Below are 24,088 nucleotides of genomic sequence, written 5' to 3'. Positions count from 1 at the left end.
TGAAACACATTGTGGGAGGAGACAGATTTTGTGAGTTTCTTTAACAACAAGCATTGTAAAGGTAGGTAACGGAGGTGCGGAAAAGGCTAATATTCTGGACACAGGATGCCAGCTGAGTCCAGAGGAGAGCAACAAAAATGATGAAAGATTTAGAAAACTTGACCGATGAGGAAAGGTTAAAAGATACTGGGGACCTTTAGCTTTGAGAAAAGAAGACTGAGGAGGGACCTAATAACGGTCTTCAAATATGTGAAGGACTGTTATAGAGAGGACAGTGGTCAGTTGTTCTCCATGTCCAGCCAAAAAGTCATGGGCTTCATCGGCAGCAAGGAAGCTTTAAGTTCGAATCCCCATCACTGGAGGTTTTTAAGAACAGGTTGGACAAACATCTCTCCTGCTTGAGCTCAGAGTGCTGGACTTGGTAGCCTCTCCAGGCTCTCTCCCAACCTACATTTCTATGATTCTGAGTATTAAAACATTTTTTAAAATATGGTATTATGGCAAAGGTGAGTCTTCGGGCTGTCATAACAGAGCTGGAAAGGATCTGGAGTGAACAAAGGGTAACAACATGGTAAATTTGTTAAGCAATTCACACTTGCTTAACCCTACTATGGTTATTAGGTTTATCCACCATCCCAGTTGGGCACTTAAACAGTCTAGGTCAGTGGTTCTTAACCTTTCCAAACTACTGTACCCCTGAATCCTGAGTCCCACCCCCACGGGGCTGAGGCATGTAACTTAAATGGCAGGCAATTGCCTTTCTTGCCCCCCAATACCAGCTCTGCACTGATCCCCCAGGTTAAGAAACACTGGTCTAGGTGATCCATTTATCTGTTGCTTAGAGACTTTAAAGGATATTGCATTGAATCTGTTCCCTGGCAATCATCCCAGGAAGTGTGTGTGCTGTTTATCAGGGGACCTATTTAGTGTATTCCAATGTAGTTGCTTGCAAAGTCTCTATATTTTTCAAAACAAGACAATCAGTGCTATAAAAAAAATGACTTATCATGAAAAAAAAATCCTATTGTACATAACCACTATGAGAAACCCAGTATTCATTAGCAACAATAGTATAGCCAACGTGGACAGCCCAACACCCGTGGACAGCCCTTTAATAACCGGTAATGTGTGCATCTTTGGGGTTATGAGCAACAATTCAATAAGAAGTTGGTGTGTGAGTGGTGGCTGGTTAGGGGAAGGCAAAAGAGAGCTAGAATCCTATTTGCGTTCCATTCATCAAACTTCTCCCTCTCCCATGACAACTGAACCCATTTCACTGTCCTCCCTCCACTGTGACTATTGAATTCCTTTTCTCCTCTGCTCCACTTCACTTTCCTCTGTTGGATGTGTCCCTTCTTCCTCTTTCCTCTGTAACATCGTCCAACCACAAGGAAGAGGCAGTGAAACGTTGATAGTTGAATCATCGTCATTAGGTTTCAGGATCCACACAACACTGAGCTGTTCCTTCAAGCTGATTACAACCTCAAGCAGTCAGTTATCCAGTGAAGAATGTTGCACACGCTATGTTCCACTATCTGTGAGCGACAGAACCTGGGTAGCCATGGGGCCTACGTGTGTGTGTGTCCAGCATCCTAAGTAAAGTAGGCCTGTGGCCTAGTCTGCACTTACCTGGACATTCAGCAGCAGTCGACAGGAGTTACGCAAGCTACGCAGAGTAGCCTGCATAACGCCCCTCGACTTCGTAACTTCCCTTTAGCACGCTGTCTCCACTGTGCTGTGCCGACGGGAAATGCGTTCCCGTGGACGCAGCACTACGCCTTTTGAGGAGGTGGTTTAATTGAATTGACTTCCTGATCAATCGAGCAGATCTTCACTTCCACTCAATCAATCTGGATAGATCAATCTGACGGCGGAGAATTTGCCGCCATCGGTGTGTACATACCCTGAGTCCTGCCCCTTGTCTGTCACAAGGGGCACGATAATGAGGAAGATGAATTTCAAAACCATAAGGGCTAGAAACACAATTTTTTAAAAACAAAATCTTAACATCTCTAGAAACAGCCTGAGCCAGTATCAGGACAATTCTGGAATGGCCTCACAGAAGTACCTAGAAGTCTCGATTATTAGCCCCCCCACACCCTATTGTGCTAGGTGTTGTACAAACACAATCAGAGATAGTCCCTGCAATTGAGAAGGGAAACAGAGGCACAGAGTGGTGAAGTGACTGGCTTAAAGTCAGAGGCAGAGCCAGAAACCAGATTTCCAGACTCCCAGTCCAGTGTCCTATCCATTAGACCACACTGCCTCCCTTCTGGTCCATTTCTATTTATGGAACCATGGATGTGAACATGAAAACAGCGGGGAGGAAAACATGTCAGAAGGAAATAGGGTTTGATTTAACTCTTCCCAGAGGTTGTTTGAAGCCAAAGTGAGAAAAATAAAGTATTTTAAGAACTATGAAAAGGGCATCTTTGACTGCATGCTTTTAATCATAAGTATACTTTTAGATTGTAGCTAGATTGGCAGCTCTTTGCAGTAAAGCCCGTGTCTTTTTATGTAAATCACTGGGTACGTTTACAGAGCTCTATTAATTAATAACAACATGTTCTGCTTGAAGTGAAATATCTCTGACAACACTCCCTCGTCGTTGAGTTGCAGATGGCTTCGTACCACAACTAAATGAGTTGAAACATGCAGCATTATCTGGAGTTCAGATTTCTTCTTGACAAATGTTGGGACCAGAGATTAGAAACATTGTTTAGGACCACTGGCATTAATTGGTCAGCTTTAGCCACAGAGTTGTCCTATAGAATTAAAGCCTGGTGTCTCTGCCACACATGTTGTTAGCTGCTCATTCCAAGTCTTGGACCAATCATGCTGCAGCTAAGTAAAATAGAATGAGTAAAGTAATCACTTTCTTATTATAGTATTAAGCACTTAGCTTTCTCAAAATAGTTACAGGGAGTAAGACTTCTAATGGATAGGAGTCTGTCCTGTCTCATACAGGTCATAATATTGGATGCTGACATACGCTCATCCCTGGTTTGTTTAAAAACAGTAAACAAATCTAGCCAGTCACCTGTCTATACTTGTATGTATCATTTATTTTCAAGCCTGCTGGTCTGAAATACAGACCAGAAAGAAATACAACGTTTCTTTTAATTGTTTGCTTGTAGCAAGAAAGATGGGGTCAGCTGTGGCAGAATCAATTGCCTGACATAAGCAAGGCCATGAATTGAGCGGTGTGACTAACAGTTTTTTTTCAGTTCAGTGCCTGACGTATAAGATCAAATCAAATCAAATCAATCATTTTGGGTCAACCTGAAGCCAAGTACTTTTAAATATGTTGGCAAACCAAACAGGTTTAAAAACAATAGCCGTGGGGCAAATTAAATATTTTGTTCAACCTGAAACAACAGGTCACATTTCATTTTTGAGGCCTTTTTACCGTTTTCATTTTTTTTTAACACCACCAAAACAAAGTTCAAAATGAAAAGTCATTTAAAATTGGAACGTCAAAACATTTTGTTTTGAAAATGAAACATTTCCACTTTTTCTGATTATTATGTAGTTCTTTTAAAAACCAAAACAATTCTGCGAATTTGACACAGATTGGTGAAATGTGTCGGCCTACCGAATCCACGTTCTATATTTCCCAGACGAAAAAAGGCGTGTTGTCTGAAAACTTTCACCCAGCTGTTGCCGTGACCATGTGAGTACTACCCATTACTCTGCTTTTCTTTAAAGTGCCTTTAATCCCATGCCTTCGCCATGCCGGCTGATTGTGGACTAGGAAGACTGATTGTGTTACAGGCTGTTGGGCCTATTACAAACACCTTTCCCAACTGGAAGCATTTTTAACCTGGAGGGGATTGTTCATCAATTCCTACATTCAGCAAGGGGCCAAAATCCTCTGTTGAAATGATGTGTGATTTAGTGGCACTCTGCCCTTGCTTGTGTTTCATTCCCAATGAGCTACAGTGGGGCATTTGGCTATTGCCCTGCTAGGGTGGTGTAGAAACAAACAGCTCCAGGAAAACCCATTGCTTCCAAGAGCCACTAAAGAAACCATCAGACTTAATGAAAAACAGCATGCCTGCCCTTGCACCCAGCCATCTTCTTTGGTCAATAATGGTGGCCTCCTTTGGGTAGCAGCAGAAGCAGCATGGAGCCAGGCATTCGCTCTCGAAACACAAGGAGTGGCACTGTGACCAGGCGAAGCACGGGGGCAAAAGAGGGAGGACAGGTTTCTTGCAGCCCTACAAAGGGAACAAATTGGGTCCAGAAAATGTGGGGTGATATGAAACCTATTGTGATCAAACCCATGTATTACAAGACCCTTCTTGCCCTCCATCTCATCTCTTTTCAATCTCACCTGGCGTTTATGCTATCAGGCAGCTCTGAGGCTAAATCTGAACAGCTAATCCCTATCATTCTCAGGATCTGTCTACACTGTACAGTGAGCCCGCGTCTGTGAGACCAGACTTTCAGAGTCAGTGTTTACAAGCCTGTGCTTGAGTGTCCACACCGCGTTGTACAATTGCCTTACAATTGCTGGACCCAGGTCCCACAGGCCTACTCACACGTCTACACTGCACTGCTCCAACCTTCTGACTCAGGTCTGCAGCTTGAGCGGCGTCCACACGGCACAATGACAAGGCTTGGTCCTGAATCTCAACAGGATTCAGGCCTGACTCACTCCTTAGCAGGGTCCTAGGATCCAGGTCCTGAGAGCTTGCTGACCCAAGTCAGATTGCTCTGTGAGTAGGTGGAAGGGGACTTGGGCTCAAACCGGATTCAGATCCCAGACTTTGTATGCAGTGTAGACGTATCCTTCGGTATTTAGATGTCTCCCATTACTATAGTATCTGCACACCTCTCAAACTTTTAATGGATTTATCCTGATGGAGGTTGGGAAGTGCTATTATCCTCCTTATACAGGTGAGGAAGTGGGGCCCAGCAAGACTAAGTGACTTGTCTATGGTCACACAAGACGGCTGTGGCAGAGCAGGGAATCCCACCTTCACAAGTCCCCCTTGGACCATCTTAATCTGCATCCTGCAACTTGGCTTTAAATATTCAACTACAAGCAACAAAACACGAGTTAAGAATGACACTCTGCCTTTCCCTCCTTATCTCTGGGACTAGGCCCTCCCCATCTGTGTCAGGGTATTGCAGGGGTCTCAGCACATGGCTGATACTGCTCAGTTTACACCACGTGTGGTAACACACAGGCACAGTGGGCTGAGGAGAAGTCACAGTTTTATCGTTCCATTCGACAGCCTGATTTTCAGAGGCTGAACTCTGCTTTTGCAGGCCCAGTTGTGTACACCCATTTTGTGCACCAGCGCCTGCCTGCTCCATTGACAGACCCCATCATTTGTGCGTGCAGGGTGTAGAAGTCAGGAATCAAACCCATTCATTGAAAGAGAAAAAAAAGTGGAAATTGAAAGCAAAGTAAAATGGAGAGAGAGAGAGAGAGCGTAAAAGGAGAGTAAAAAAGAAGTGAATTAAGTTGCAATTTTCTATTGGCACATTCTGTCAGTTTTGAATGCAATTTTCATGCACAGTTCAAATGCAGGCACCTGGTCAGATGAATTATGCCTCTGCCAACTTAACTGCAAGCCCAGTAGTTTTTGCTGACGATCAATTTTGCTAGAATAAAACCCTTCATCATTTTGCAGGTGCAGATTGTTCCCAGTGAGAGACTTTGGAAATTGTAGCCCGTGAAAACTCCATCCCTTCATGAGCTGTTGGCTGGACGGCTAGAGGGGAAGCTGTATAGACACGGGTGGTTTCAGCTCACGGGAGGCTTGCAAACATTTCTTTTGGCTTTGAATGACCCTTTATTACAGCAAAACACCATCAGAACGGATTAGTTTCTCACCCCTGTGATGGGAAGGATAAATCAGTTGATCTGTTCCCTAAAGGCTGGGCCAAAGGTCCCAAGGAAAGTTTGCAAACCTCAGCTGACCTTTCACCTAACCCTCAGCGTGCACATTTCACAATGCTTTCCAATCTAAGCTGCCCCGGGGCAGCTTCCATCACCACCATCTTAACCCTTGTCTCTGCTCTAACGATGTCTGTCTTATTGCTGTGGAGAGTCTGGCCGTCTCTCTCTGTGTCAGACTCTCCCATCCAGACAGCACTGAAAGCAGAACTCTTTTTCTCTGTCTCCCTGGACCAGAGTGCTAGATGGGAGCTGTTAGCACATGCCAGGCTTATGAAGGTGATAAAATGCAATTGATTTTGGCATCACACCAGCTTTCCCCTTCCTTAAACAACTGAATTTTGTTTTTTAAAATGAATAAAGTTGTGCAGTGGTAGTGTTGGTTGCAGGAAGTAAATCCTGGCTCTGACCAAGAATTTCCCAGGGATAAAACTTGTACCAAACCTTTCTTTTAACTTGTATCACAATAGTAACAGAAGGCATGCAAAAGAATGGGTCAGAACAGCTTTAAACAGTTTAAAATAAAAAACAGGCTGTATGTTTTGCCACATCCAACTGCCTTAACTATAAGAGCATCCTTTCTCCTCCTGCAGTCCCTTGTCTTATTCGCTACACACCATCCAGCTTCGGCAACAAATGGGCCAGGGTCTTATAGACAAAGTCTCCTTCACCAGACAACCCTGATTCATCCCCAGAGCCAGTCCACCCTCTGCACTGAATGAGGTCTGAGCTCTCTGGAAAAAATAATCTGCGGTCATGTAATCAATGACCACTTCATAATGCGTGCGCACCAGATGGCCAGATCAAAGTTGCACAGGATTTAGTTGAGATTTAGACGGTCAATTTCAACACCATCCAGGCTGTATGTGTGCCAGTCTCAGCAGGAGAGTGGATAGAGGGCAGTGGAAAACAGGTGCATTTGGTATATATAGCTGGTATCAGCTTGGTCGTGCCTGCAGGTTGGTTGGAAGGTTTTCCAGTGCAAACCTGTAGAAACCATTTTGCCAGTGGGACACAGCCACTATTGATAACGCTGTCTCAGACCTTCTGGAGCAATGGGCAACGTCTGTTGTCCCTACACCTCTCCTTGTCACTGTAGAGCAAATGAATCATTAAGAAAGAGAGATGCTGTTTTAATGCAGGTGTCTTTAACAATTGGGGAGGCAGGAGGAGAAATGCAGAAGGCACACAGGCTAAACGGATCCTTCTGAAGTGTTCGCCATGCTGCCAGCCCGTCTTTACAGAAATACAAGGAGAACGAACATGTAACCAATGCACACAGGAAGACTGAGACGGTCCTTATTTGATAAAACAGCAGGGCTTATTACATTCCAGGTTCCTCTGCTGCCGACTCTTTTCCTCTGTGATGACCACACCAACACCACAGGACACCAATTCAAAATGGCCATGGACAGCTCACACTGTGGATGAGCTCCCATGTGCACATTGCCAGGACCCAGCGTGTGAATACCCTCATTCAAAATTAAAGTGGCATTAAATTCAATTCACTTTAATTCACTTTCAAAGCAAATTAAGAAAAACCAAATTAAGGCAAGTTTAATTCTGAATAACATCATCCACCCAGGGAACTAATGTGATTTAACTAAGCCACTTCAAATTTTCACCTTTGGTTAATTCATATTAATTTTCCTGGATGTAGACAAACCCTGAGAGGAGTCAGGTCTCAAGGATCCCTTTCTCTTCCTTTTTCTACCACTTGAAAACCTCACGACAGTTCAGTCCCGTGCAACAGGGACCAATATTTTATTCTGTGTTTGTACCATTCCCAGCACAATGGTGTCCGGGTGCATGACTGGGGGTGCCGAGCTGCTATCGTAAAACAAATAATAATCAGCTTCTTGCCCACTTCTCATCTCTTCTCCTCTTCCTCAGGGCGGGGATGATCACTTTCATATTATGAAGTTTTTCCAGGGAATTCTGATGATCTCTTTAACCCCAGGAAATTATTTTCCAGGAAGTTTAACAGTCCACTAAACACTCAAACGTGTGACTTCTCCAGGGCACTGTTTGCCTGTAAACATCTTACCTGGTACCTCCATGTACATGATACCCAACCTTGTCTATGTTAAACACATTTGCAGCAGAGTAGATAGATCAGTTTAGCTACATCAGTGTAAGCCCCAAATTTCCATCTTAAAAGTAACATTGTATATCTTACTTTGTGGCAATAGTTACACCAAAGTAAATTAGGCAAAACATTTGGTAGTTTTCATAGATTATGTGGTTTATTAAGCCAGAAGCAAATATTGTGAGCCTCTCTAGTCTGCATAACACAGGTCAAAAGTCTTCCCCAATTCTATTCCTGTTGAACTAGAGCACATTTTTTAGGAACTGTGAGTAGCAGAGACTCTCTCATAGCCCTCGATGAATTGTGCCAGTGGTTAATTCACTCACTCTTAAAAATTTATGCTCTATTTCTAGTCTAAAACAATCTAGCTTCAACTTCCAGCCATTGGATCTTTTTATACCTTTGCTTCCTAGATTGAAGAGCCCTCTGTTATCAAATTGTTGTTCCCCGTGTAGGCTCTGTGATCCAGTCATCCCTTTAACCTTCTCTCTGATAAGATAAATAGATTGAGTTCCTTGCGTCTTTTACTGGAAGGCATGTTTTCCAGTCCTTTAATCATTCTCGTAACTCTTCTCTGAACCCTCGGCAATTTAAGTTCAATTTAGTTCAGTCTCAGTGGCTGCCTAGATTGCTGCCGGGAAAAGAATCTGCTTTTCCCCCCGGGAACTCTTTATTCTTTTCTTCAAGACACTGAGCTTCTGTGTTCAGCAGAGAAATAAAAGTTACCCCCTGGGTGCATGGAACTTCAATATCAGCCACAAAGACAATTATCCCAGATGGCCTTAAGGTGTTACCTTCATGTCTACAATGCAACATTGCAGTGCGCAATGACTCCATCCGCGCTCAGTTACTGGATGCACTCTAACTTTGCCATGGCCCCAAAGTACAAATGTAAGAAACATGCGCAAAACCAGCAGCCCAACCGGGGCAAACCTGCTCTCTGAAATTCCTGGCTCATTTAAATATACAAGACATTGGTCTGAATCCCATTCTGCAGGGAGTATTAACATCATCCGATTGCCCCCGGATGTTTGCAGACACCTTGCCTCGGAGAATCAAATGGTATTTTGAAAGGTGATTAAAATACTTTTGAACTAGCATCATTGAACAAAGGGGTTTGGATCTGACTGGTACATTTTTAATAGAATAGAAACCTTTATCACTCAGAGTGGTGTAAATCAGAGCAAGGACGCCGGACCCTTTGAAGAAGTGGGGGGGGGCATGCCTCACCAAACTACGTCCATGTTAAAAAGGGAGAGCATGACCCTCTGCCCCTCCCCCTGTTTCCGGCACTGTTGAATCAGAGGCAACGCCATGAGCATCAGTGGTGTTACACCAGAATAAAATCAATTCTAGGAGAATGAGTCCCATTGCATTTTACACAGACACGTGCAAGTACAGAAAATGAATATTTTTCAATTGAGGGGCAGTTCCATTCTCCAGAAGGGAGCCTCCTTCATTTTGCATTGGATTGCATCTCTCGCTGATGAAGGCTTCTGCTGTGTTTCCACGCCAGGGCCAGATCCCTAGGTGGTGTAAATCAGCTGAGTTCCACTGAAGTCAATTTATACCAGCTGAGGATCTGGCAGAATGTTCCACTGAAAGATCTATAATGTTGTCTATCACCCTCAGCCCTGGACACCTTACACCAGTGAAAACAACCAAGTGACTGCTTCTGAGCAAGACACAGTTAAAAATCTCCCACATTTGAACAGTCACAGCCTGACAACTCTGGCTGCTGCTTATGCACTTCAACATCCCCTTCATTCCTAAAAAGAAATGCCCTGTTGTTATCATCTGGTTTTTTGTGGCACCAAGGTTGTTTGCTATTTAAATAGCCCAGGGCAGATAGAACTGTTTTTTTCCAATATGAGAAATGTTTATTGATCAGCTTTGCACACACACACATACACCACCACCACCAAATAGATGTGATTGCAAGGACTGAGAACGTCAGCATAGCTTAGCGACACTCCTCCAACTCTGATGAAAGCGAGAAGAGACTCAACAGTGGAAGGCAGCAGGTGCTGGAGAAAACAGCAAAATCCCCTGGCTTATGTAGGTAAGAGGGACATATGGCTCTGGATTTGTATGTTAAAGATTTGAATTTGGGCATGTCTTTTATTATTGTTGTGTACTGGCAAAACGCAGCTGGTGTCTGACTTTTTTTATCTTTCTTTCTCTTTTTTTTTTTTTGGCAAAGCCTGCAGACTAGTTCGTGAATCTTTGCTTTTAGTGGATTTGTTCTCTGCAGAGGAATTCTTGAAAGTGCCTAGGACAAATAATAGCAACAGAGAAAGCACCCAGGAGGAAGATGTAAATGCAAGGAACTGTTCCTGCTGATGAAAGCTGTATTTGTTTGCAGGTGATTCTTCTTCTTTTTTCTGTATAAACATTGAACTTTTGGGACCCAGAAGATTCGTGTATCTCTGTGTGTGTGCTGAGTCTCATAAACTGTAATACTGTTATTTTTCATAGGGATGTTCTTGCTACTTAATAAGGTCCTAAACGGCTTTGGGGCTAAAGTTAATTGCACTTGAGTTCTTTTCCTTTTCAGAAATGCCCATTTGGTTCACATTGCTCTTTTTTCTTTTTGCAGGGGCTTTAGGAAGTGCCTGGGATGCGTGCAGTGGCTGGACTCCAGCTGGACTGGGTTAGAAAGCAGACATCTCATTGTCAGAGAATTAGCTGGCAGTGAAAAGATTCTGGAAGCCCCTTGACCTGGCGGAGCATACTAACTCAAAACTAAACAGCTCCCACTCTCTGTGGGTGGAAAAGCAAGCGGCTGCTGTGTAAGTAAAGACAGCAGCCTTCCCAGAAATCTGCAGCTTGTTGTAAATAGTTTGCTGAGCACAAAGCTTGCCCCGCCTGCCAATTTTTGCTTCTGTCTAACCCAAGAGGGATCTTTGCTCCAGCCAATTCATCCTAAGTGGCCTGACTTTTCTAGCACGGAAAAGCTACAGCTGAGACTGATGTGCATAAGACTGAAGAACTCTTGTGTTTTTTATTTCCCTCTCTCTTTTGGTTTGAGGAACCCCAAGTTTTCCCAGCAAGTGTTTTTAATTGGCTTTTTTTTTGCCCCACTGCTGAGCTAAACATTTCAGCTTTTTACAAGGGGGACTAAACATCCAATTCCTGCCATGCTTCCCACCTTCCTTCAGAAAATGACCCGTGTCCTGATGAAACGTGAGTCTCTTTCCACCCTGGATGAGGAGCTCTCCCTGTCAGGCTGTAAAGATCTGCAATGAAATCTGAATACAGCTCATGATCCCAGTAAGCCGGCATGGGAAATAATTTCAGGATAAGCGATCTGAACGCCACCTGCAATGATACAAGCAATGGCGGGTACTTGGACAACGGCACCAGGTCCAACGGCACCTTCCATGAACAGTCTCCTGAATTCTACATTGTCCTCCCAGTTATTTACTCTGTCATCTGTGCCGTGGGGCTCACGGGCAATACTGCTGTCATCTACGTGATCCTCAAGGCCCCTAAGATGAAGACGGTGACCAACATGTTCATTCTGAACCTCGCTATTGCTGACGACTTGTTCACTTTGGTCCTGCCCATTAACATTGCTGAGCACCTCCTGCACTACTGGCCCTTTGGAGAAATCCTCTGCAAGATCATCCTGTCCATAGACCACTACAACATCTTCTCTAGCATTTATTTCCTAACAGTGATGAGCATAGATAGGTACCTGGTTGTCCTGGCCACTGTCAGGTCCAAGAGGATGCCCCATCGTACCTACCGAGCAGCCAGAATTGTCAGTCTGTGTGTCTGGGCCCTGGTCACCATCATAGTTCTCCCTTTCATCGTCTTTGCCAACGTCTATGTAGATGACCTGGAGATCAAGAGCTGTGGTCTAAATTTCCCCAAACCTGAGAGGTTTTGGTTCAAAGCCAGCAGGATCTATACCCTCATCCTTGGGTTTGCCATTCCTGTATCCACCATCTGCATCCTCTACACCATGATGCTGTATAAACTGAGGAACATGCGCTTGAATTCAAATGCTAAAGCCCTGGACAAAGCCAAGAAGAAGGTCACCATCATGGTCTTCATCGTCCTGGCTGTGTGTCTCTTCTGCTGGACCCCCTTCCACCTGACCACCATCGTAGCTTTGACCACTGACCCAGCACAGACCTCCCTGGTCATTGGTATCTCCTATTTCATCACCAGTCTGAGTTATGCCAATTCATGCTTGAATCCTTTCTTGTATGCTTTCCTGGATGACAGTTTCCGGAAAAGTTTCAGAAAGATGCTGGAATGCAGAGCTGCTTAACAGATGGACTGTGTCTCTCTGTTCCTTTCCCTCTCATGTCTTTGCAGGGGAAACTTTACAAATTTTTCTGTGAATGGCTGAGGAATAGACAAGCTTTATGCTTTCTTTTTAGTAAGGCTTTTAGTTTAACTAATTGTGTGTGTGTGTGTGTGTGTGTTCTTTTGCATTTTTCATAACTCTAATCATAACGCTTTCATTTTCCTTGTGTGAATCTCACAATCACTCAGAGTTGTGGGGTCGATTTGTTGGTTTTTTGTTTGTGGCTGGTTTGGAGGGGGGGGGGGGGGAATCCTGAAATATTATAGAAAGAAAACCTTTTTATAAAGTATACTCTAGTCGTGTCAAGGTCTTGTATTGCCACCTACTGTACAATCACAGAAGAACTGGGTCTCTTAAACGATTGAAGCTATGATGCTGGTGGAAAAGCCTAGCCTTTTAAAGGTGGATGTAAGTTTTAGTTATTAATTTACATGTTGTTATAACGGGGCAGGTTGAGCTACCAGGTATATTTGTACATTATACAAATGGACTTCAATGACGGGAGAAAATGGTGCATTTGAGAAAAAAAATGTGCATCCCTGTCTGTGTGCGTGTGTGTCTTGGATATACTCTGAGGGAGGGAGAGGGGAAGGCTGTTTTTCCCAATATTTCTCCTTTCCTGAACTGCTAACGTGATTCACAGTGAAATCAAAAAAAAGTATCTGAAAGTTACAATAGCCAAACAAGACAATATACCAATATTGTGGTGACTGCAGAAAAAATGATTTTTTGTATGATCAGTGCCAAGAATTTTCTTTCTTTTTTTAAAAAAAATGTTTAAAAATACATATACTTTAAAGTGTTTGGTGAAATAAATCACATTGAAACGTGTCTGGCATTTCTACTAAAAGCAACTTTTATAAGAAACTCTGTTATCCTGCTCGTCCCAATGTCACTGCCATATAAACTTCATGTCACCTGATGCATAGCCCTGTATTGTTATTTATAATATACTAAATATGTCCTGCAAACCACAAGAAAAGTCCTAGGAAAGGTGACACATTGCGACCTTCATTCAGCCAAGCAAATAACTTGAAACCAGTGCGTAGTCCCATTCAATGGAAGATGGTCAAGTTAAGGACATACCTAAGAGTATATCTACACTGTAGTGAAGCATCTGTGCCCGGCCTGTGTCAGGTGAAGGGGGCTTGGACTGCAGGGCTATAAAACTGTGATGAAGATGGGACTTGGCGAGGGTCCCAGAGCTCAGTCTGAGATGGGTCCGAATGTCTATACTGCAATTTTATATCCCTCCCCAGCCTGAGTCAACTGACACAGGCCTGCTGCAGGTGTGTAACTGCAGTGGAGACATACCGTGTGTGTTTTCCTGCATCGGGGCCAGCGAGAGAGAAATTCAGAAGCTCTGGAATCTCACGCTGTCTCGTAGAGTTATAGTAACAAAGGGTAATTGTGCTGAAAAACTATCCTGAGACCAACACAGCCCTATGTAACACAGTCTGCAGGGCGTGCTGGAGAGCCTCAGACGATACAGAGCTCAAGTCAGGAGCAGTGTTTAAAAGTCTGCATGCTTTTCTGACCTTCAGTTGCTTATTTTATCCCTTGACTCAGGCTGTGCTTGGGGCCAAGTGCTTGGTGGTAACAAGGATTTCTCTTCTCTCCGTCCTCTTCTTGTATTTATGACGGGTGGGAACAAGAAGCACAAGCCCCATTGACTTTCATGGCTTTGGAAAATCTCACACGGATCAGAGAACTTTATTGCAGTGCAGTAGACAGTGTTCCCCATCATTTCTAGCCTTAATGCAAAGTTCCAAAGAAGAATTACAACGCAGAGAGAAAGTCGACGATAACTCCACTGGTAAAGGGTCTCAGGTGTCAAGTAAGTTGCTGGATAATTCTCTTTTCTCTAACCAGTAAGTATTTTTACACCAGTTCAGTGCACATGAGCATGTGGCCTAATTTGTCCACTCAAGCACCAATGTTGACATGCAAGTCAGCTACGTTCTCACAAAAACGGCTGATCCAGCACATTTTCATGCCCAGTTCCCTGATGTGTGCACACGTTCACGGTGACTGAATGGGGAAATTAATAAGAGTCATTCCTAGCTCTTACCTAGCACTTTCCATGAGTAGATCTCAAGGCTCTTTACAAAGGACGTCAGGATCGTGATTTCTATTTGTACAGATGGGGAAACTGAGTCAGAGAGACGTGAAAGTGACTTGCCCAGAATGAGTCCAGTCCAGTGCACTCTCCACTCGGAAACACTGCTTCTCATTAACCACGGACTGAGCCCAAAATCAGGGCCTGATCTAACTTTAAGTGGCAGCACCAGGCGGGGGGGGAGGTTGCTATGGCATCACTGCTTCACATTGAGGGCGGTTTGCAATGCCCAGGTTTGTACGGATTTGGAGCTCAGAGAGGGGGAATCACACGGAGCAGATCAGCCCTGTGCTGCCCACATGAAACTGAGTCGTTCCATTATTTCTTATCAGTTTGTGTCCCCAGACCACATCATTGAATCTCAATTGTCAAACTTGGCTCAAGACACACCAAGAACTAGGTGAGGAGTGGGGCAGGACAGGGTCAAACTACACTGGCAGAGTGTTGCTTGGGGGACATTTGCACAGCATCATGCAGTCAGAGAGCCGCTGTCTTGTAGCAGAAGAACCCATTAATAATCAACGCTGCCCTACCCCCCGTTGAGAATAAATAATCGTTCCTTTCTTCACTTCTCCTCTTGTCGTTTCTTTCTTTCTTTCTTTCCTTCATTCTGCCTAACAAGAAAAGTATTAAAGCTCATCGGTGGAATTGCACTCCCTCGGAGACTGAGGCACCAGCCTGGGACTGTAAATATCCATAATACAAAGGAAAGTGTAGGGCAGAAAAACTGAAAAACACGATCCAAGTGCAAGTAAAACAACGTTCTCTCAAGTGCAAAGGGACATGAGCCCCAGGTTCAGGTAGGTCAGATGGGAATTTGGGACTTCCCCTAATGCAATAAACCAATAGTCCTTCAATCCTGGCATCCGATATTCAACAATGCTCAGCACTCGCTGTTTCAGAAGAGGGGCGGGGAGAGAGTCCCCAACCTATGCTTAGCATATTGTGCAGTGGTGTAGATGGGAGGAACATTCCTCCAGACCTTGCCTCGTGTTGTCCTGAAACAAAAGGACTAAGAGCCTGCTAACCAGTGCTTAATTTGTGCCAGGGCTTGCCAGGACTGAGCCACGGCAGCAGTAGGCTTGGCAGTTCATAGCCCCAGCACCTCTGGGCTGGCTGCATCAATTATGAATGTCAAAGAAATGCTTGAGCCCCCACACCTCTTTCATTACAAATTAAGCACAGCTGTTAGCTGTATTCCTCAGTGAGTGCAACTGCAGGTTTTCAGTGGACTTGCACAGGGTGCAAATCAGGGCAAAATTTGGCCCACTGTTCCGACTGTATTGAGTGTTAAATTCCTGAAATGTGCCCAATGCAAAACCTCTGGGCAGCCATGTCATTCTCAACCTAAGCCATAACTTTAAGCAAAGTCAAAAGTCTCACGCTGAAAAATTCCCTCACGCACCTCCCTGCCCGTTGGACAAAGGCTTGAGAACAGAAATGGGCCTTGACCATGCCCTAAACTTCAACAAACTCATTCTATCACTGCAGAGGAGAACGCAAATTCCAGAGTCTGCAGCATTCCATTGACAACACCCATCCCGCAGACATTTCAGTCTCCATGAGCCTGATCCAAAGCCTATTACAGTCAGTGGAAAGGTTCCCATTGCTTAAATGGACTTTGGATCAGGTGCTCACTGTCCCAGAGGACAGCAGCTGCTATGGTGGTACATAAGGGGCGAGGCAGTCCCCCAGACAGTCATGACACTAGCAACATAGAGCCAAATATGTGGGTGGATTCTTCTTTTGTCTTTCACCAATATATTTCTTGCTACAATATCCTGCAGTAGGAAGTTTTGGAGGTTAACAAAACATTTATGTAGACTTGTGTTTCCACATATTTTAAAATCCTTTCTGTTAAAGGAACTTTAAATATTGTTATTATTTATTATTTGTATTACTGTAGCACTTAGGAACCCTAGTCACAGACCAGGACCGCGCTGTGATATCACGCTTTCATCAATATCCCATGAATACAGGGAGATAGCCTTCAAGTAGTAAAAGAGCTACCAATTTCTCCATCCCTAAAATCAGGATGATGATCCTTAACTACCTGTGTAAGGTGCCCTGAGCTCTCTGGATGAAGTAGGGTTATTATTAGCACTGGGGAGGAAGCTGGCAACCTTGAAGCATTCCTCCCTCTTAAGTGCACTGGCATAATCAAATGTGGAGATGAAATGCCATCTGACGGCCTTGAGATCTAAACAGCCGCGCAAGTGAGTTTTACGGCTAGGGCTCAAGGTAAGGTCTACACTTACTTTGGCATGTAGAGTGCGGACACTGCCTGCCCAGCTAGCATGGGTATAAATAGCAGTGTAGATGACAAGGCATTGCTTAGGCAAGCTGAGCAGAGTAGAGCACCCAACACAACTGACTCTGGTGTAAATACCCTGCCCAGCTCACTCCCCTCCCAAGCAGTGCCCACTGCTACCTGTCTGTCTTGCTGCTCCCCCCCGCCGGAGCTTTCCCCCACTGTCTCCTCCCACTAGAGCCTTTCCCTGCTGCCTCTCTACTACCTCTCTAGGTCAATCGGATACCTTTTAGTTCTCTATGCCTTTCATTATTTAGCTGTATCATACATGGAAAACACTATTTAACTGCAGAATAGTGTGGTTGCTGTTTGGTGCATGGAAATGCTGAAATGCACACCACTGCTTACAAGCACGCTCTGCCCCTGACTCTGTCATCAACAGAGGTGATCGAAAAATGGAAGTTGCTTCTTGTGGGAAATTTCCACATTCCAACATTATTTCCCGTTCTGAATGGGAATGAAAAATTGAAATACCAAAAAAAAAAAAAAAAAAATTGAAAGATTCCAAAAAGTTTAAAATCAGAGATTCTGAAACGGAAAATTTAGACATTTCCAATCAAAACAAAACGATTTGATGTGTCACAATGACATTTGTCATTTCAGTTCTCCCAATCAGAAAACTGAACAACTTTGTCAAAAACTACTTTTTCCAGTGCAAAATGTCAATGTCAAGACTTTTCCAATGGGAAAATTTTGACCAGTTCTAATTATTACCCTGTCACAAAACAGGTGCTGAATCATCAGCTGAGCCAATCTCACATGGAGCTAAGTGTAGAAATGTTCCTGAACCTTAGTCCCCTTGGATGACCAAATCCCTGAACTTCATTTTCTGAAATCCAGACCCAATTTTCATGGCTTGGTTCCATTTCTAGTTAGCTGTGACGTGCAACTGGACAATGAGCTGTCTTGTGTTTCATTTGGACAGAATGCTCTTTATTAGAAAACAAAGGAATCTGCCAAAGCACAGTTTGCTGAGGCCTTGAGTTATGTAATTTGTGCAAGGATCCCACATTACTTCAGGGACCCTCAAAGCACCTGGAGGAGTGTTGGAAGATTTGGCAAATGAGAGAGTATGAGCTGTTTTGCAAGAAGGGAATGCCAGAAGTGTCGTGCTAAGAACGAAGAAATTAGATACATAGATAGATACATAGATAGATAGATAGATGAGCATTGCTAGGGAAGTGATGACATTGCTTATATTAGAGGCTGGAAAGGGAGTTTGTCACTGAAAGTTTTGGGAGTGTTGATCCCCAAGGTAATCTTCCGAGGCGGCAGACATGGGAGGGTGGGAGTGTTAGCAGCAATTTGGGGAAGATACAGGGAAGTCCTTATTTAAGCCCAGATCTATAAGCAGATACTGTGTATTTATTTAACCAATGTCTTAGCATTTTGGAGGATTTCCTATTCTTTAGCAAGTGTGCCCCCTGGTGGGAAATATATATATATATTCCCATAGGAAAAAGAGATCTTCAGTGAGGAAAATAAACCCGAACAGTATGACGCTTCAGAGCTCAAAGTGGAGAAAATGCATTTGACTCAAGCCATGAGTCACAAAGAGAATTCAAGCACAGTCCCTTCAAAAGCTGTTCAAATGAGATGTTGCCCTTTAACCTGCTTTAGCCAAACGTACAAGCACGACTATATTACTGGTCCTAGAAGGACATTAAGAGTCAAGAAGCGTGAGCCAAAGTCTGTTGCAGCCAGCGGGCCTAGCCCCAGGTGTTATCTTTACACTGTGTTTTAGCTATTTTTGTGGAAGAAAACAACATTGACAAGTATTTTAAACGCGTGTGTCACAGCCAGCTTGCAATGACTTTTCAAAGAGATAGATATAAAAGAAAAAACAATGCAGTTAGGTGCCCTCCCAGCATAACAATGTCCATTTAAGAGGAGATTGATCAGAACTTATTTAGACTAAGAAAGAGACTTCAATCTTGATTCTTGGGCCTGACACTGCTAGGAAATGTTTTCTAGGGAAGCCTGACCTCATGTCGGATGGGGAGAGGTCTCCTACACTCTGTTGTGCATCCTCTTAGAGTAATTCATTAGCAACAGTACTTCTCCTGAGGCAGCCATAGCTAAATCCCATTCTGGGGTCTCTTGCTATATCTAAGAGGATTCTCTAAGGGTTGATTTCAACAGTCATAGTGACCTAAAAATGGAGGAACTTCCTGGAGAACTGGGCCCCAGAATTTCCCACTTTAATCAGCACAGCCATAGAATAGGCCCCTTTATTTTCAGCTCTTACAGAAAACAAGTTTATTTCTGCTATTGCACTGAATCTCCAGAATTCCAGCGCTTATCACGATTAGTCAGGGATCTGACAACTTCATACTCCGTTTCTGCTTTCAGGTTCCAGACAATGAAGCTCTCTGAGCATGTGAAGCACTGGGTGGCATATTTCATCACTGACAAGTGTCCCAGGAGATCCGAGGATGCAGAATACTCCTTTTTGTACTGATTTCACATCTGATCGTTTTGCTGCCATGCTGGGTTGTTGCACAAGATTGAGGCTTTTATACATCTCCACTGATTTAAACAATTTTGTCTTATGCGACCGCTTTAAAAACCTGTGCACAGCTAATCATCCAGTACCTTTTATCAACCTCTTCATCCACTCATGAATATTACATATTGTGAGCCTGATCTTGCAAGCACTTTTTCTACCCACTGGCTCACTCCAGTACAAAGCTCCACTTCTGTCAAGGTCTTGTCTCTGAAAACATCTTGCCTCCATCTTTATCCCCTTTAAACCAGGGAGTAGATAGGTTCATCTTGTCAGGTTAACATAGCTGTTGTATCACAACTGCATGCCCAAACACCGTGCAATTACAGTGATTGCATGTGCAAACTGATCAGTTGTGCACAGAAATGTCTAATTAATTACAAAGCTATTACACGGTTTGCTTGCACATGCATTTTGCACAGAATTCTGGTGTGAGAACGTATGTTACTCCTTTTTTGAGAACCTCTCCCTACGTCTTTCTTTAACAAGACAGTCATAATGCAATAGGTCTCTAGTGGTCCAGTAAACAATATTGCACTCTAAACCAGCCTTTCAGAAATCATCATAGTAGAACATTGTCGCAGATTGAGATTCCCATTTCAAACTAAATAGCACTCTACTGTCCCATTGTCATTATCACGGTGCAACGGTCGGTAAAGACCCAGAATACAATAATCTAAGTGAATTCACTCTGAACTGAGTATAAAATGCCATTGATTAAGCAAAGCACTGGACCTACCGCTGCTTTAAAATTAAATGTCAATAAATCATATCAAGAATGCCAGCACACATATCTGAAAACCAGCAGTTAGTGATATATAATTATATTACATTTTAATTTGAATAATGTGATCACAGCATTGCCAACCCGAAACATTAAAAAATCACAAGTCAAGACCTCTAAAATCACAAGATTGCTTTAAAAAATACATGAAATCTTTTTTAAAAAATACTTTGGGGTTCTTTTTATTTGATTTCTTTGTTTCTGAGCTTTTCGAATACCCTTGAGTCACAATTCTAGCTATTTCTCCGCAACCATGAGGCCTGGAATCTGACTTTTTTTTTAAAAAAAATGAGAGCTGAGATTCTCAACTGAAGAAGCTGCAGCCTTAAGAGAAACCATAAATACTGCGAGACTCATGAGAGTTGCCGACAGGTGCCCATCAAAAATTCCGAATTTGTGCAGGAACGGTCACCATTGTACGTTTGTATAAACATAAAAAAATAAAATACAGCGCCAGAAAGGTTTTTTGTTTGTTTGTTCGATCATTCAGCCTCTAGGTGTCACTATTTTCATAGATTCATATATTTTAAGGTCAGAAGGGACCTTTATGATCATTTCATCTGACTTCCTGCATAACACAAGCTGCAAAATTTTACCCAGTAACTCCTGCATCACGCCCACAACTTCTGATTGAACTAGGGCATGTTCAGAAATTTTCTGCATTTCACTCATCATTCCACTAGGGGGTACTCTCTTTTCAGGTTTTTGAGCTTTGATGGTCCTTGTTTTTAAGGTTTTTCCCCATGGACTGGAGACCTACTTTTGAAACAAATGAATGCTGAGAGTCTCCAATAAGCAAATGACTCCAGGAGCTCACCGCGGTGGATGTAGAGCTGCTGTGTAATCCTGCTCTGCAATCATTTCATGAGTATTTTGTGTGACGGGGGGGTCACTGACTAGGATGGACAGTGAGATAGTCATCGTATCGTTATATTGCGTTACAGAGCTACTTAATATGGGGGGGAGCTATTGGAAAAACAATCAGGAAGGCAACTCAGTGAATCTAGGAAAGCAGCCCCCCAAAAAACACTTGGGGGGGTAGGAGGCAAGTACGAGACAATGGCTGTCAGCCGTGAAGGGGCAACTTCCAGGCTCCAGGGCTGCTTTGCCAAGGCTAGCAATCACTAGGACACTCGCTGTTACAAAGCCTCTCCAGAGGGAGGTGGGAATTGTCAAGGAACTCTTGGTGAGAATGAACAGGTAAGGTGGAGTTGTCAGAAGGAGTTGGGGCCTTTCCCAGTTCTGGGGAGTGGGGAGCTTTATGGAAAGGTAGGTGTGAGAAGAGACGGTGTATTGTTTTAAGACCTTTTTCTTTGAAACGATTCTAGATAAGTAACACTTCACCCGTAAAAGGCTGCATGGTCTCTGAGTACCACTGGTCATTGCTCCTGGAGGGTAGGTACAGCACCTAAATCGGGCCTGCTGAGGTAATTGCAGCTGGTACATGGGAACTGCAGTCCAAGGCCCAGGCTGAGAGTGGGAGGATCGTGTGGTTCCACCCCAGGAAAGGCGACACGCTCAAGGAGACCAGGGAGGCTCAGAGGTGCAGTTCGCCTGGTAACTGGGACACTCAGGCTTTAAGAAAAACACCAAATATGAAGACTTGGCATGCATGATAGCCTACATCACTGTCCTCGTGCGTCTAACGCAGAGTCAGAACCACAGTCTGTTAACAATTCAGTGGTAATTAGCATTAACCGTCTACTAATTTAGGTCTCTGAGATCAGTGAGGCCTAAGTAGATTTTATCTCCGTTTGGGAAAAGGTTTTCTTTCATTTTTCTCTTGTTTATCTACATTTTAAACTTGCAAAACAGGCCAAAGCGTTTCTATGTAATAAGCACTTGTGATTTGTTACTGTCACTTATTCTACTTATCTGAGCACGAGCCTCACTTTATTTTTAAAAAGAGCAAGGGAGTGACTATTTAATAAACCCAAGACCAGGAACATAGTGCTGTCATTAAAAAGCCGTAATCCTTGAAGTATTTCATACAGAGGTATAACCTTATTCTCTGCTTTAACGTCGGTGAACATGGGGGTAACTCCACAGAAGGCAATGACATTATACTGGTATAAAACCAACACAATAGAGCAGAGTTCCAGCCCAAGAAAGCTAGCTATACATTCCGGCAGAAAATACCCCTTGCCTTTTAACATGCACATCCCTGGGGGTTGAAACTGTAACCATTTTGTGCGTAGGGTCACAGGTTTGAACACTGAGCTCCTACTAGAGAAGAGGGCATGGCCCAGTTTATTGGGCTCTGAGAAGACCTTGGTGCTATTCCTGAATCGGCCACTTATATCCTATATGTATATGATTGGGCTACTTCCCTTCTTTACGCCTCTTTCCTCCCCCCTTTCTGTTTCTCTGACTCGTCTACTTAGAATGTATGGTCTTCAGGGCAGAGACTGTCTCTCACTATGTGCCTGAACACAATGGGGCTCAGACCCTGACTGGGGTTTTTAGCCATCATTGTAATATACAAATCCAAAGTATAATTATTACTAATAAGTAACTTTTCACTGGAGCTCCAAAATGTATATAACATCTGATGTCCCCTGTGGGTTCCTGACAGGGACTTTGAACCAACCAAAGAAGATGTCATCTAGAGAAGATTCATCCCACATTTTACAGTGGGCCATGGACACTCTGGAACAGGATCCTGGAAGTTAGTCAATGTTGTCTGAATACTCATGCCGTGCAGATATGATCAGTCTCACTCATAGCTATATATCAATTCTCAGTCTTATGGTAAGAAGTTGCCAGTGACCTAAGACACAACAATCTGCATTTCCCAAAAGATCTGTAGACACGACTCGCAAAGACATTGACCAAATCTAATAACTAAAGCACAGAAATAGGGATTTGACTGTATGGAACTTCTTTTTCTTTATTTTTTTTAATTCTCTCTAAAGAGATCAGAGACTGATAATTAATAAAGTCAGATTTCAGTGTAATGAAAATGGTCTCCCAAGACTCAGCCCACAGATGCTTTGTATTTAAGTAAATGAGATGGGTAGTTAATTACATTTCGCTTCTTATCAGTGCAATTCAAACAATAGTCTCCTATGTGCTAGTGGCTCATCTCTGACCGAGCTGCAGGCTGTGTTCCCGTCTGAATCCCTTCAATCCGAACTAGAATTGTGAAAAGAAATTAATACAAAACAGGTGAAAAGGTGGCCAGATGCTACAATGGGTCAGACCTAGAGAGAGAGATTTGGGGGCTGAAATGATGTGAGGTTTGATCTCCTGGTAGGTTAAAATTATGAAAGGAGACTGTGGTGTATTGAAAACTATGTTAAAATTATATGCTATCACTTTACATTTCTGTGGTTTTCCTAATCCAGTTCACCGGGTAGGAGGCTCCAGGGGAAAGCCTGAGATCTGGGCCTATCAGCAATCAGGCAGCAGACAGACAGCCTAGGGTGAGTCATGCCTCCTGTTTCAGGAAGCAGCCTGCTTTGTATCTCTATGTTTTGGGATTCTCGTGTGTTATGTATTTTAAAAAATAAAGTTGTGTTACTTTGCAACCTTCCAGTGAAAGTATTTATATTTGTATCTAACTTCATAAGAAGAACATATGAACATAAGTAGGGCCATACTGAGTCAGATCAATGATCCATCTAGCCTAGTCTCCTGTCTTCTGACAGTGGTCGATACCAGGTGCCTCAGAGGGAATGAACAGAACAGGTCAACATCAAGTGATCCATCCTGTCACCCATTCCCAGCTTCTGGCACATAGCATCCTTGCCCATCTGGCTAATAGACATTGATGGACCTATCCTCCATGAACTTATCTAGGTTTTTTTTTAACCCCGTTATACTCTTGGCCTTCACAACATCCTCTGGCAAGGAGTTCCACAGGTTCCACTGCATTGTGTGAAGAAATACTTCCTTTTGTTCATTTTAAACCTGCTGCCTATTCATTTCATTGGGTGACCCCTAGTTCTTGTGTTATGAGAAGGAGTAAATAACACTTCCTTATTTACTTTCTCCCCATCAGTCATGATTCTATAGACCTCTATCATATTCCCCCTTGGTCATCAC

The 24,088-nt window shown here is 43.4% G+C and overlaps 1 protein-coding gene across 1 annotated transcript; it reads left to right on the top strand.

Annotated features, from left to right (window-relative positions):
* The first annotated feature begins 11,244 nt into the window (after positions 1 to 11,244).
* NPBWR2 (neuropeptides B and W receptor 2) lies at positions 11,245 to 12,282 on the top strand. Its single transcript, XM_067554601.1, is given in 1 exon segment — positions 11,245 to 12,282. A coding segment is annotated over 1 exon segment (1,038 nt).
* Positions 12,283 to 24,088: the final 11,806 nt, after the last annotated feature.

The sequence above is a fragment of the Emydura macquarii genome, unplaced genomic scaffold, assembly GCF_026122565.2.
Source record: "Emydura macquarii macquarii isolate MOO-44397 ecotype Brisbane River unplaced genomic scaffold, CSIRO-AGI_Emac_v2 contig_1483, whole genome shotgun sequence".
In the NCBI taxonomy this organism is placed as follows: domain Eukaryota; kingdom Metazoa; phylum Chordata; order Testudines; family Chelidae; genus Emydura; species Emydura macquarii.
The sequence above is the reverse complement of the archived record's forward strand: the minus strand, read 5'-3'. Positions and strand labels throughout refer to the sequence as shown.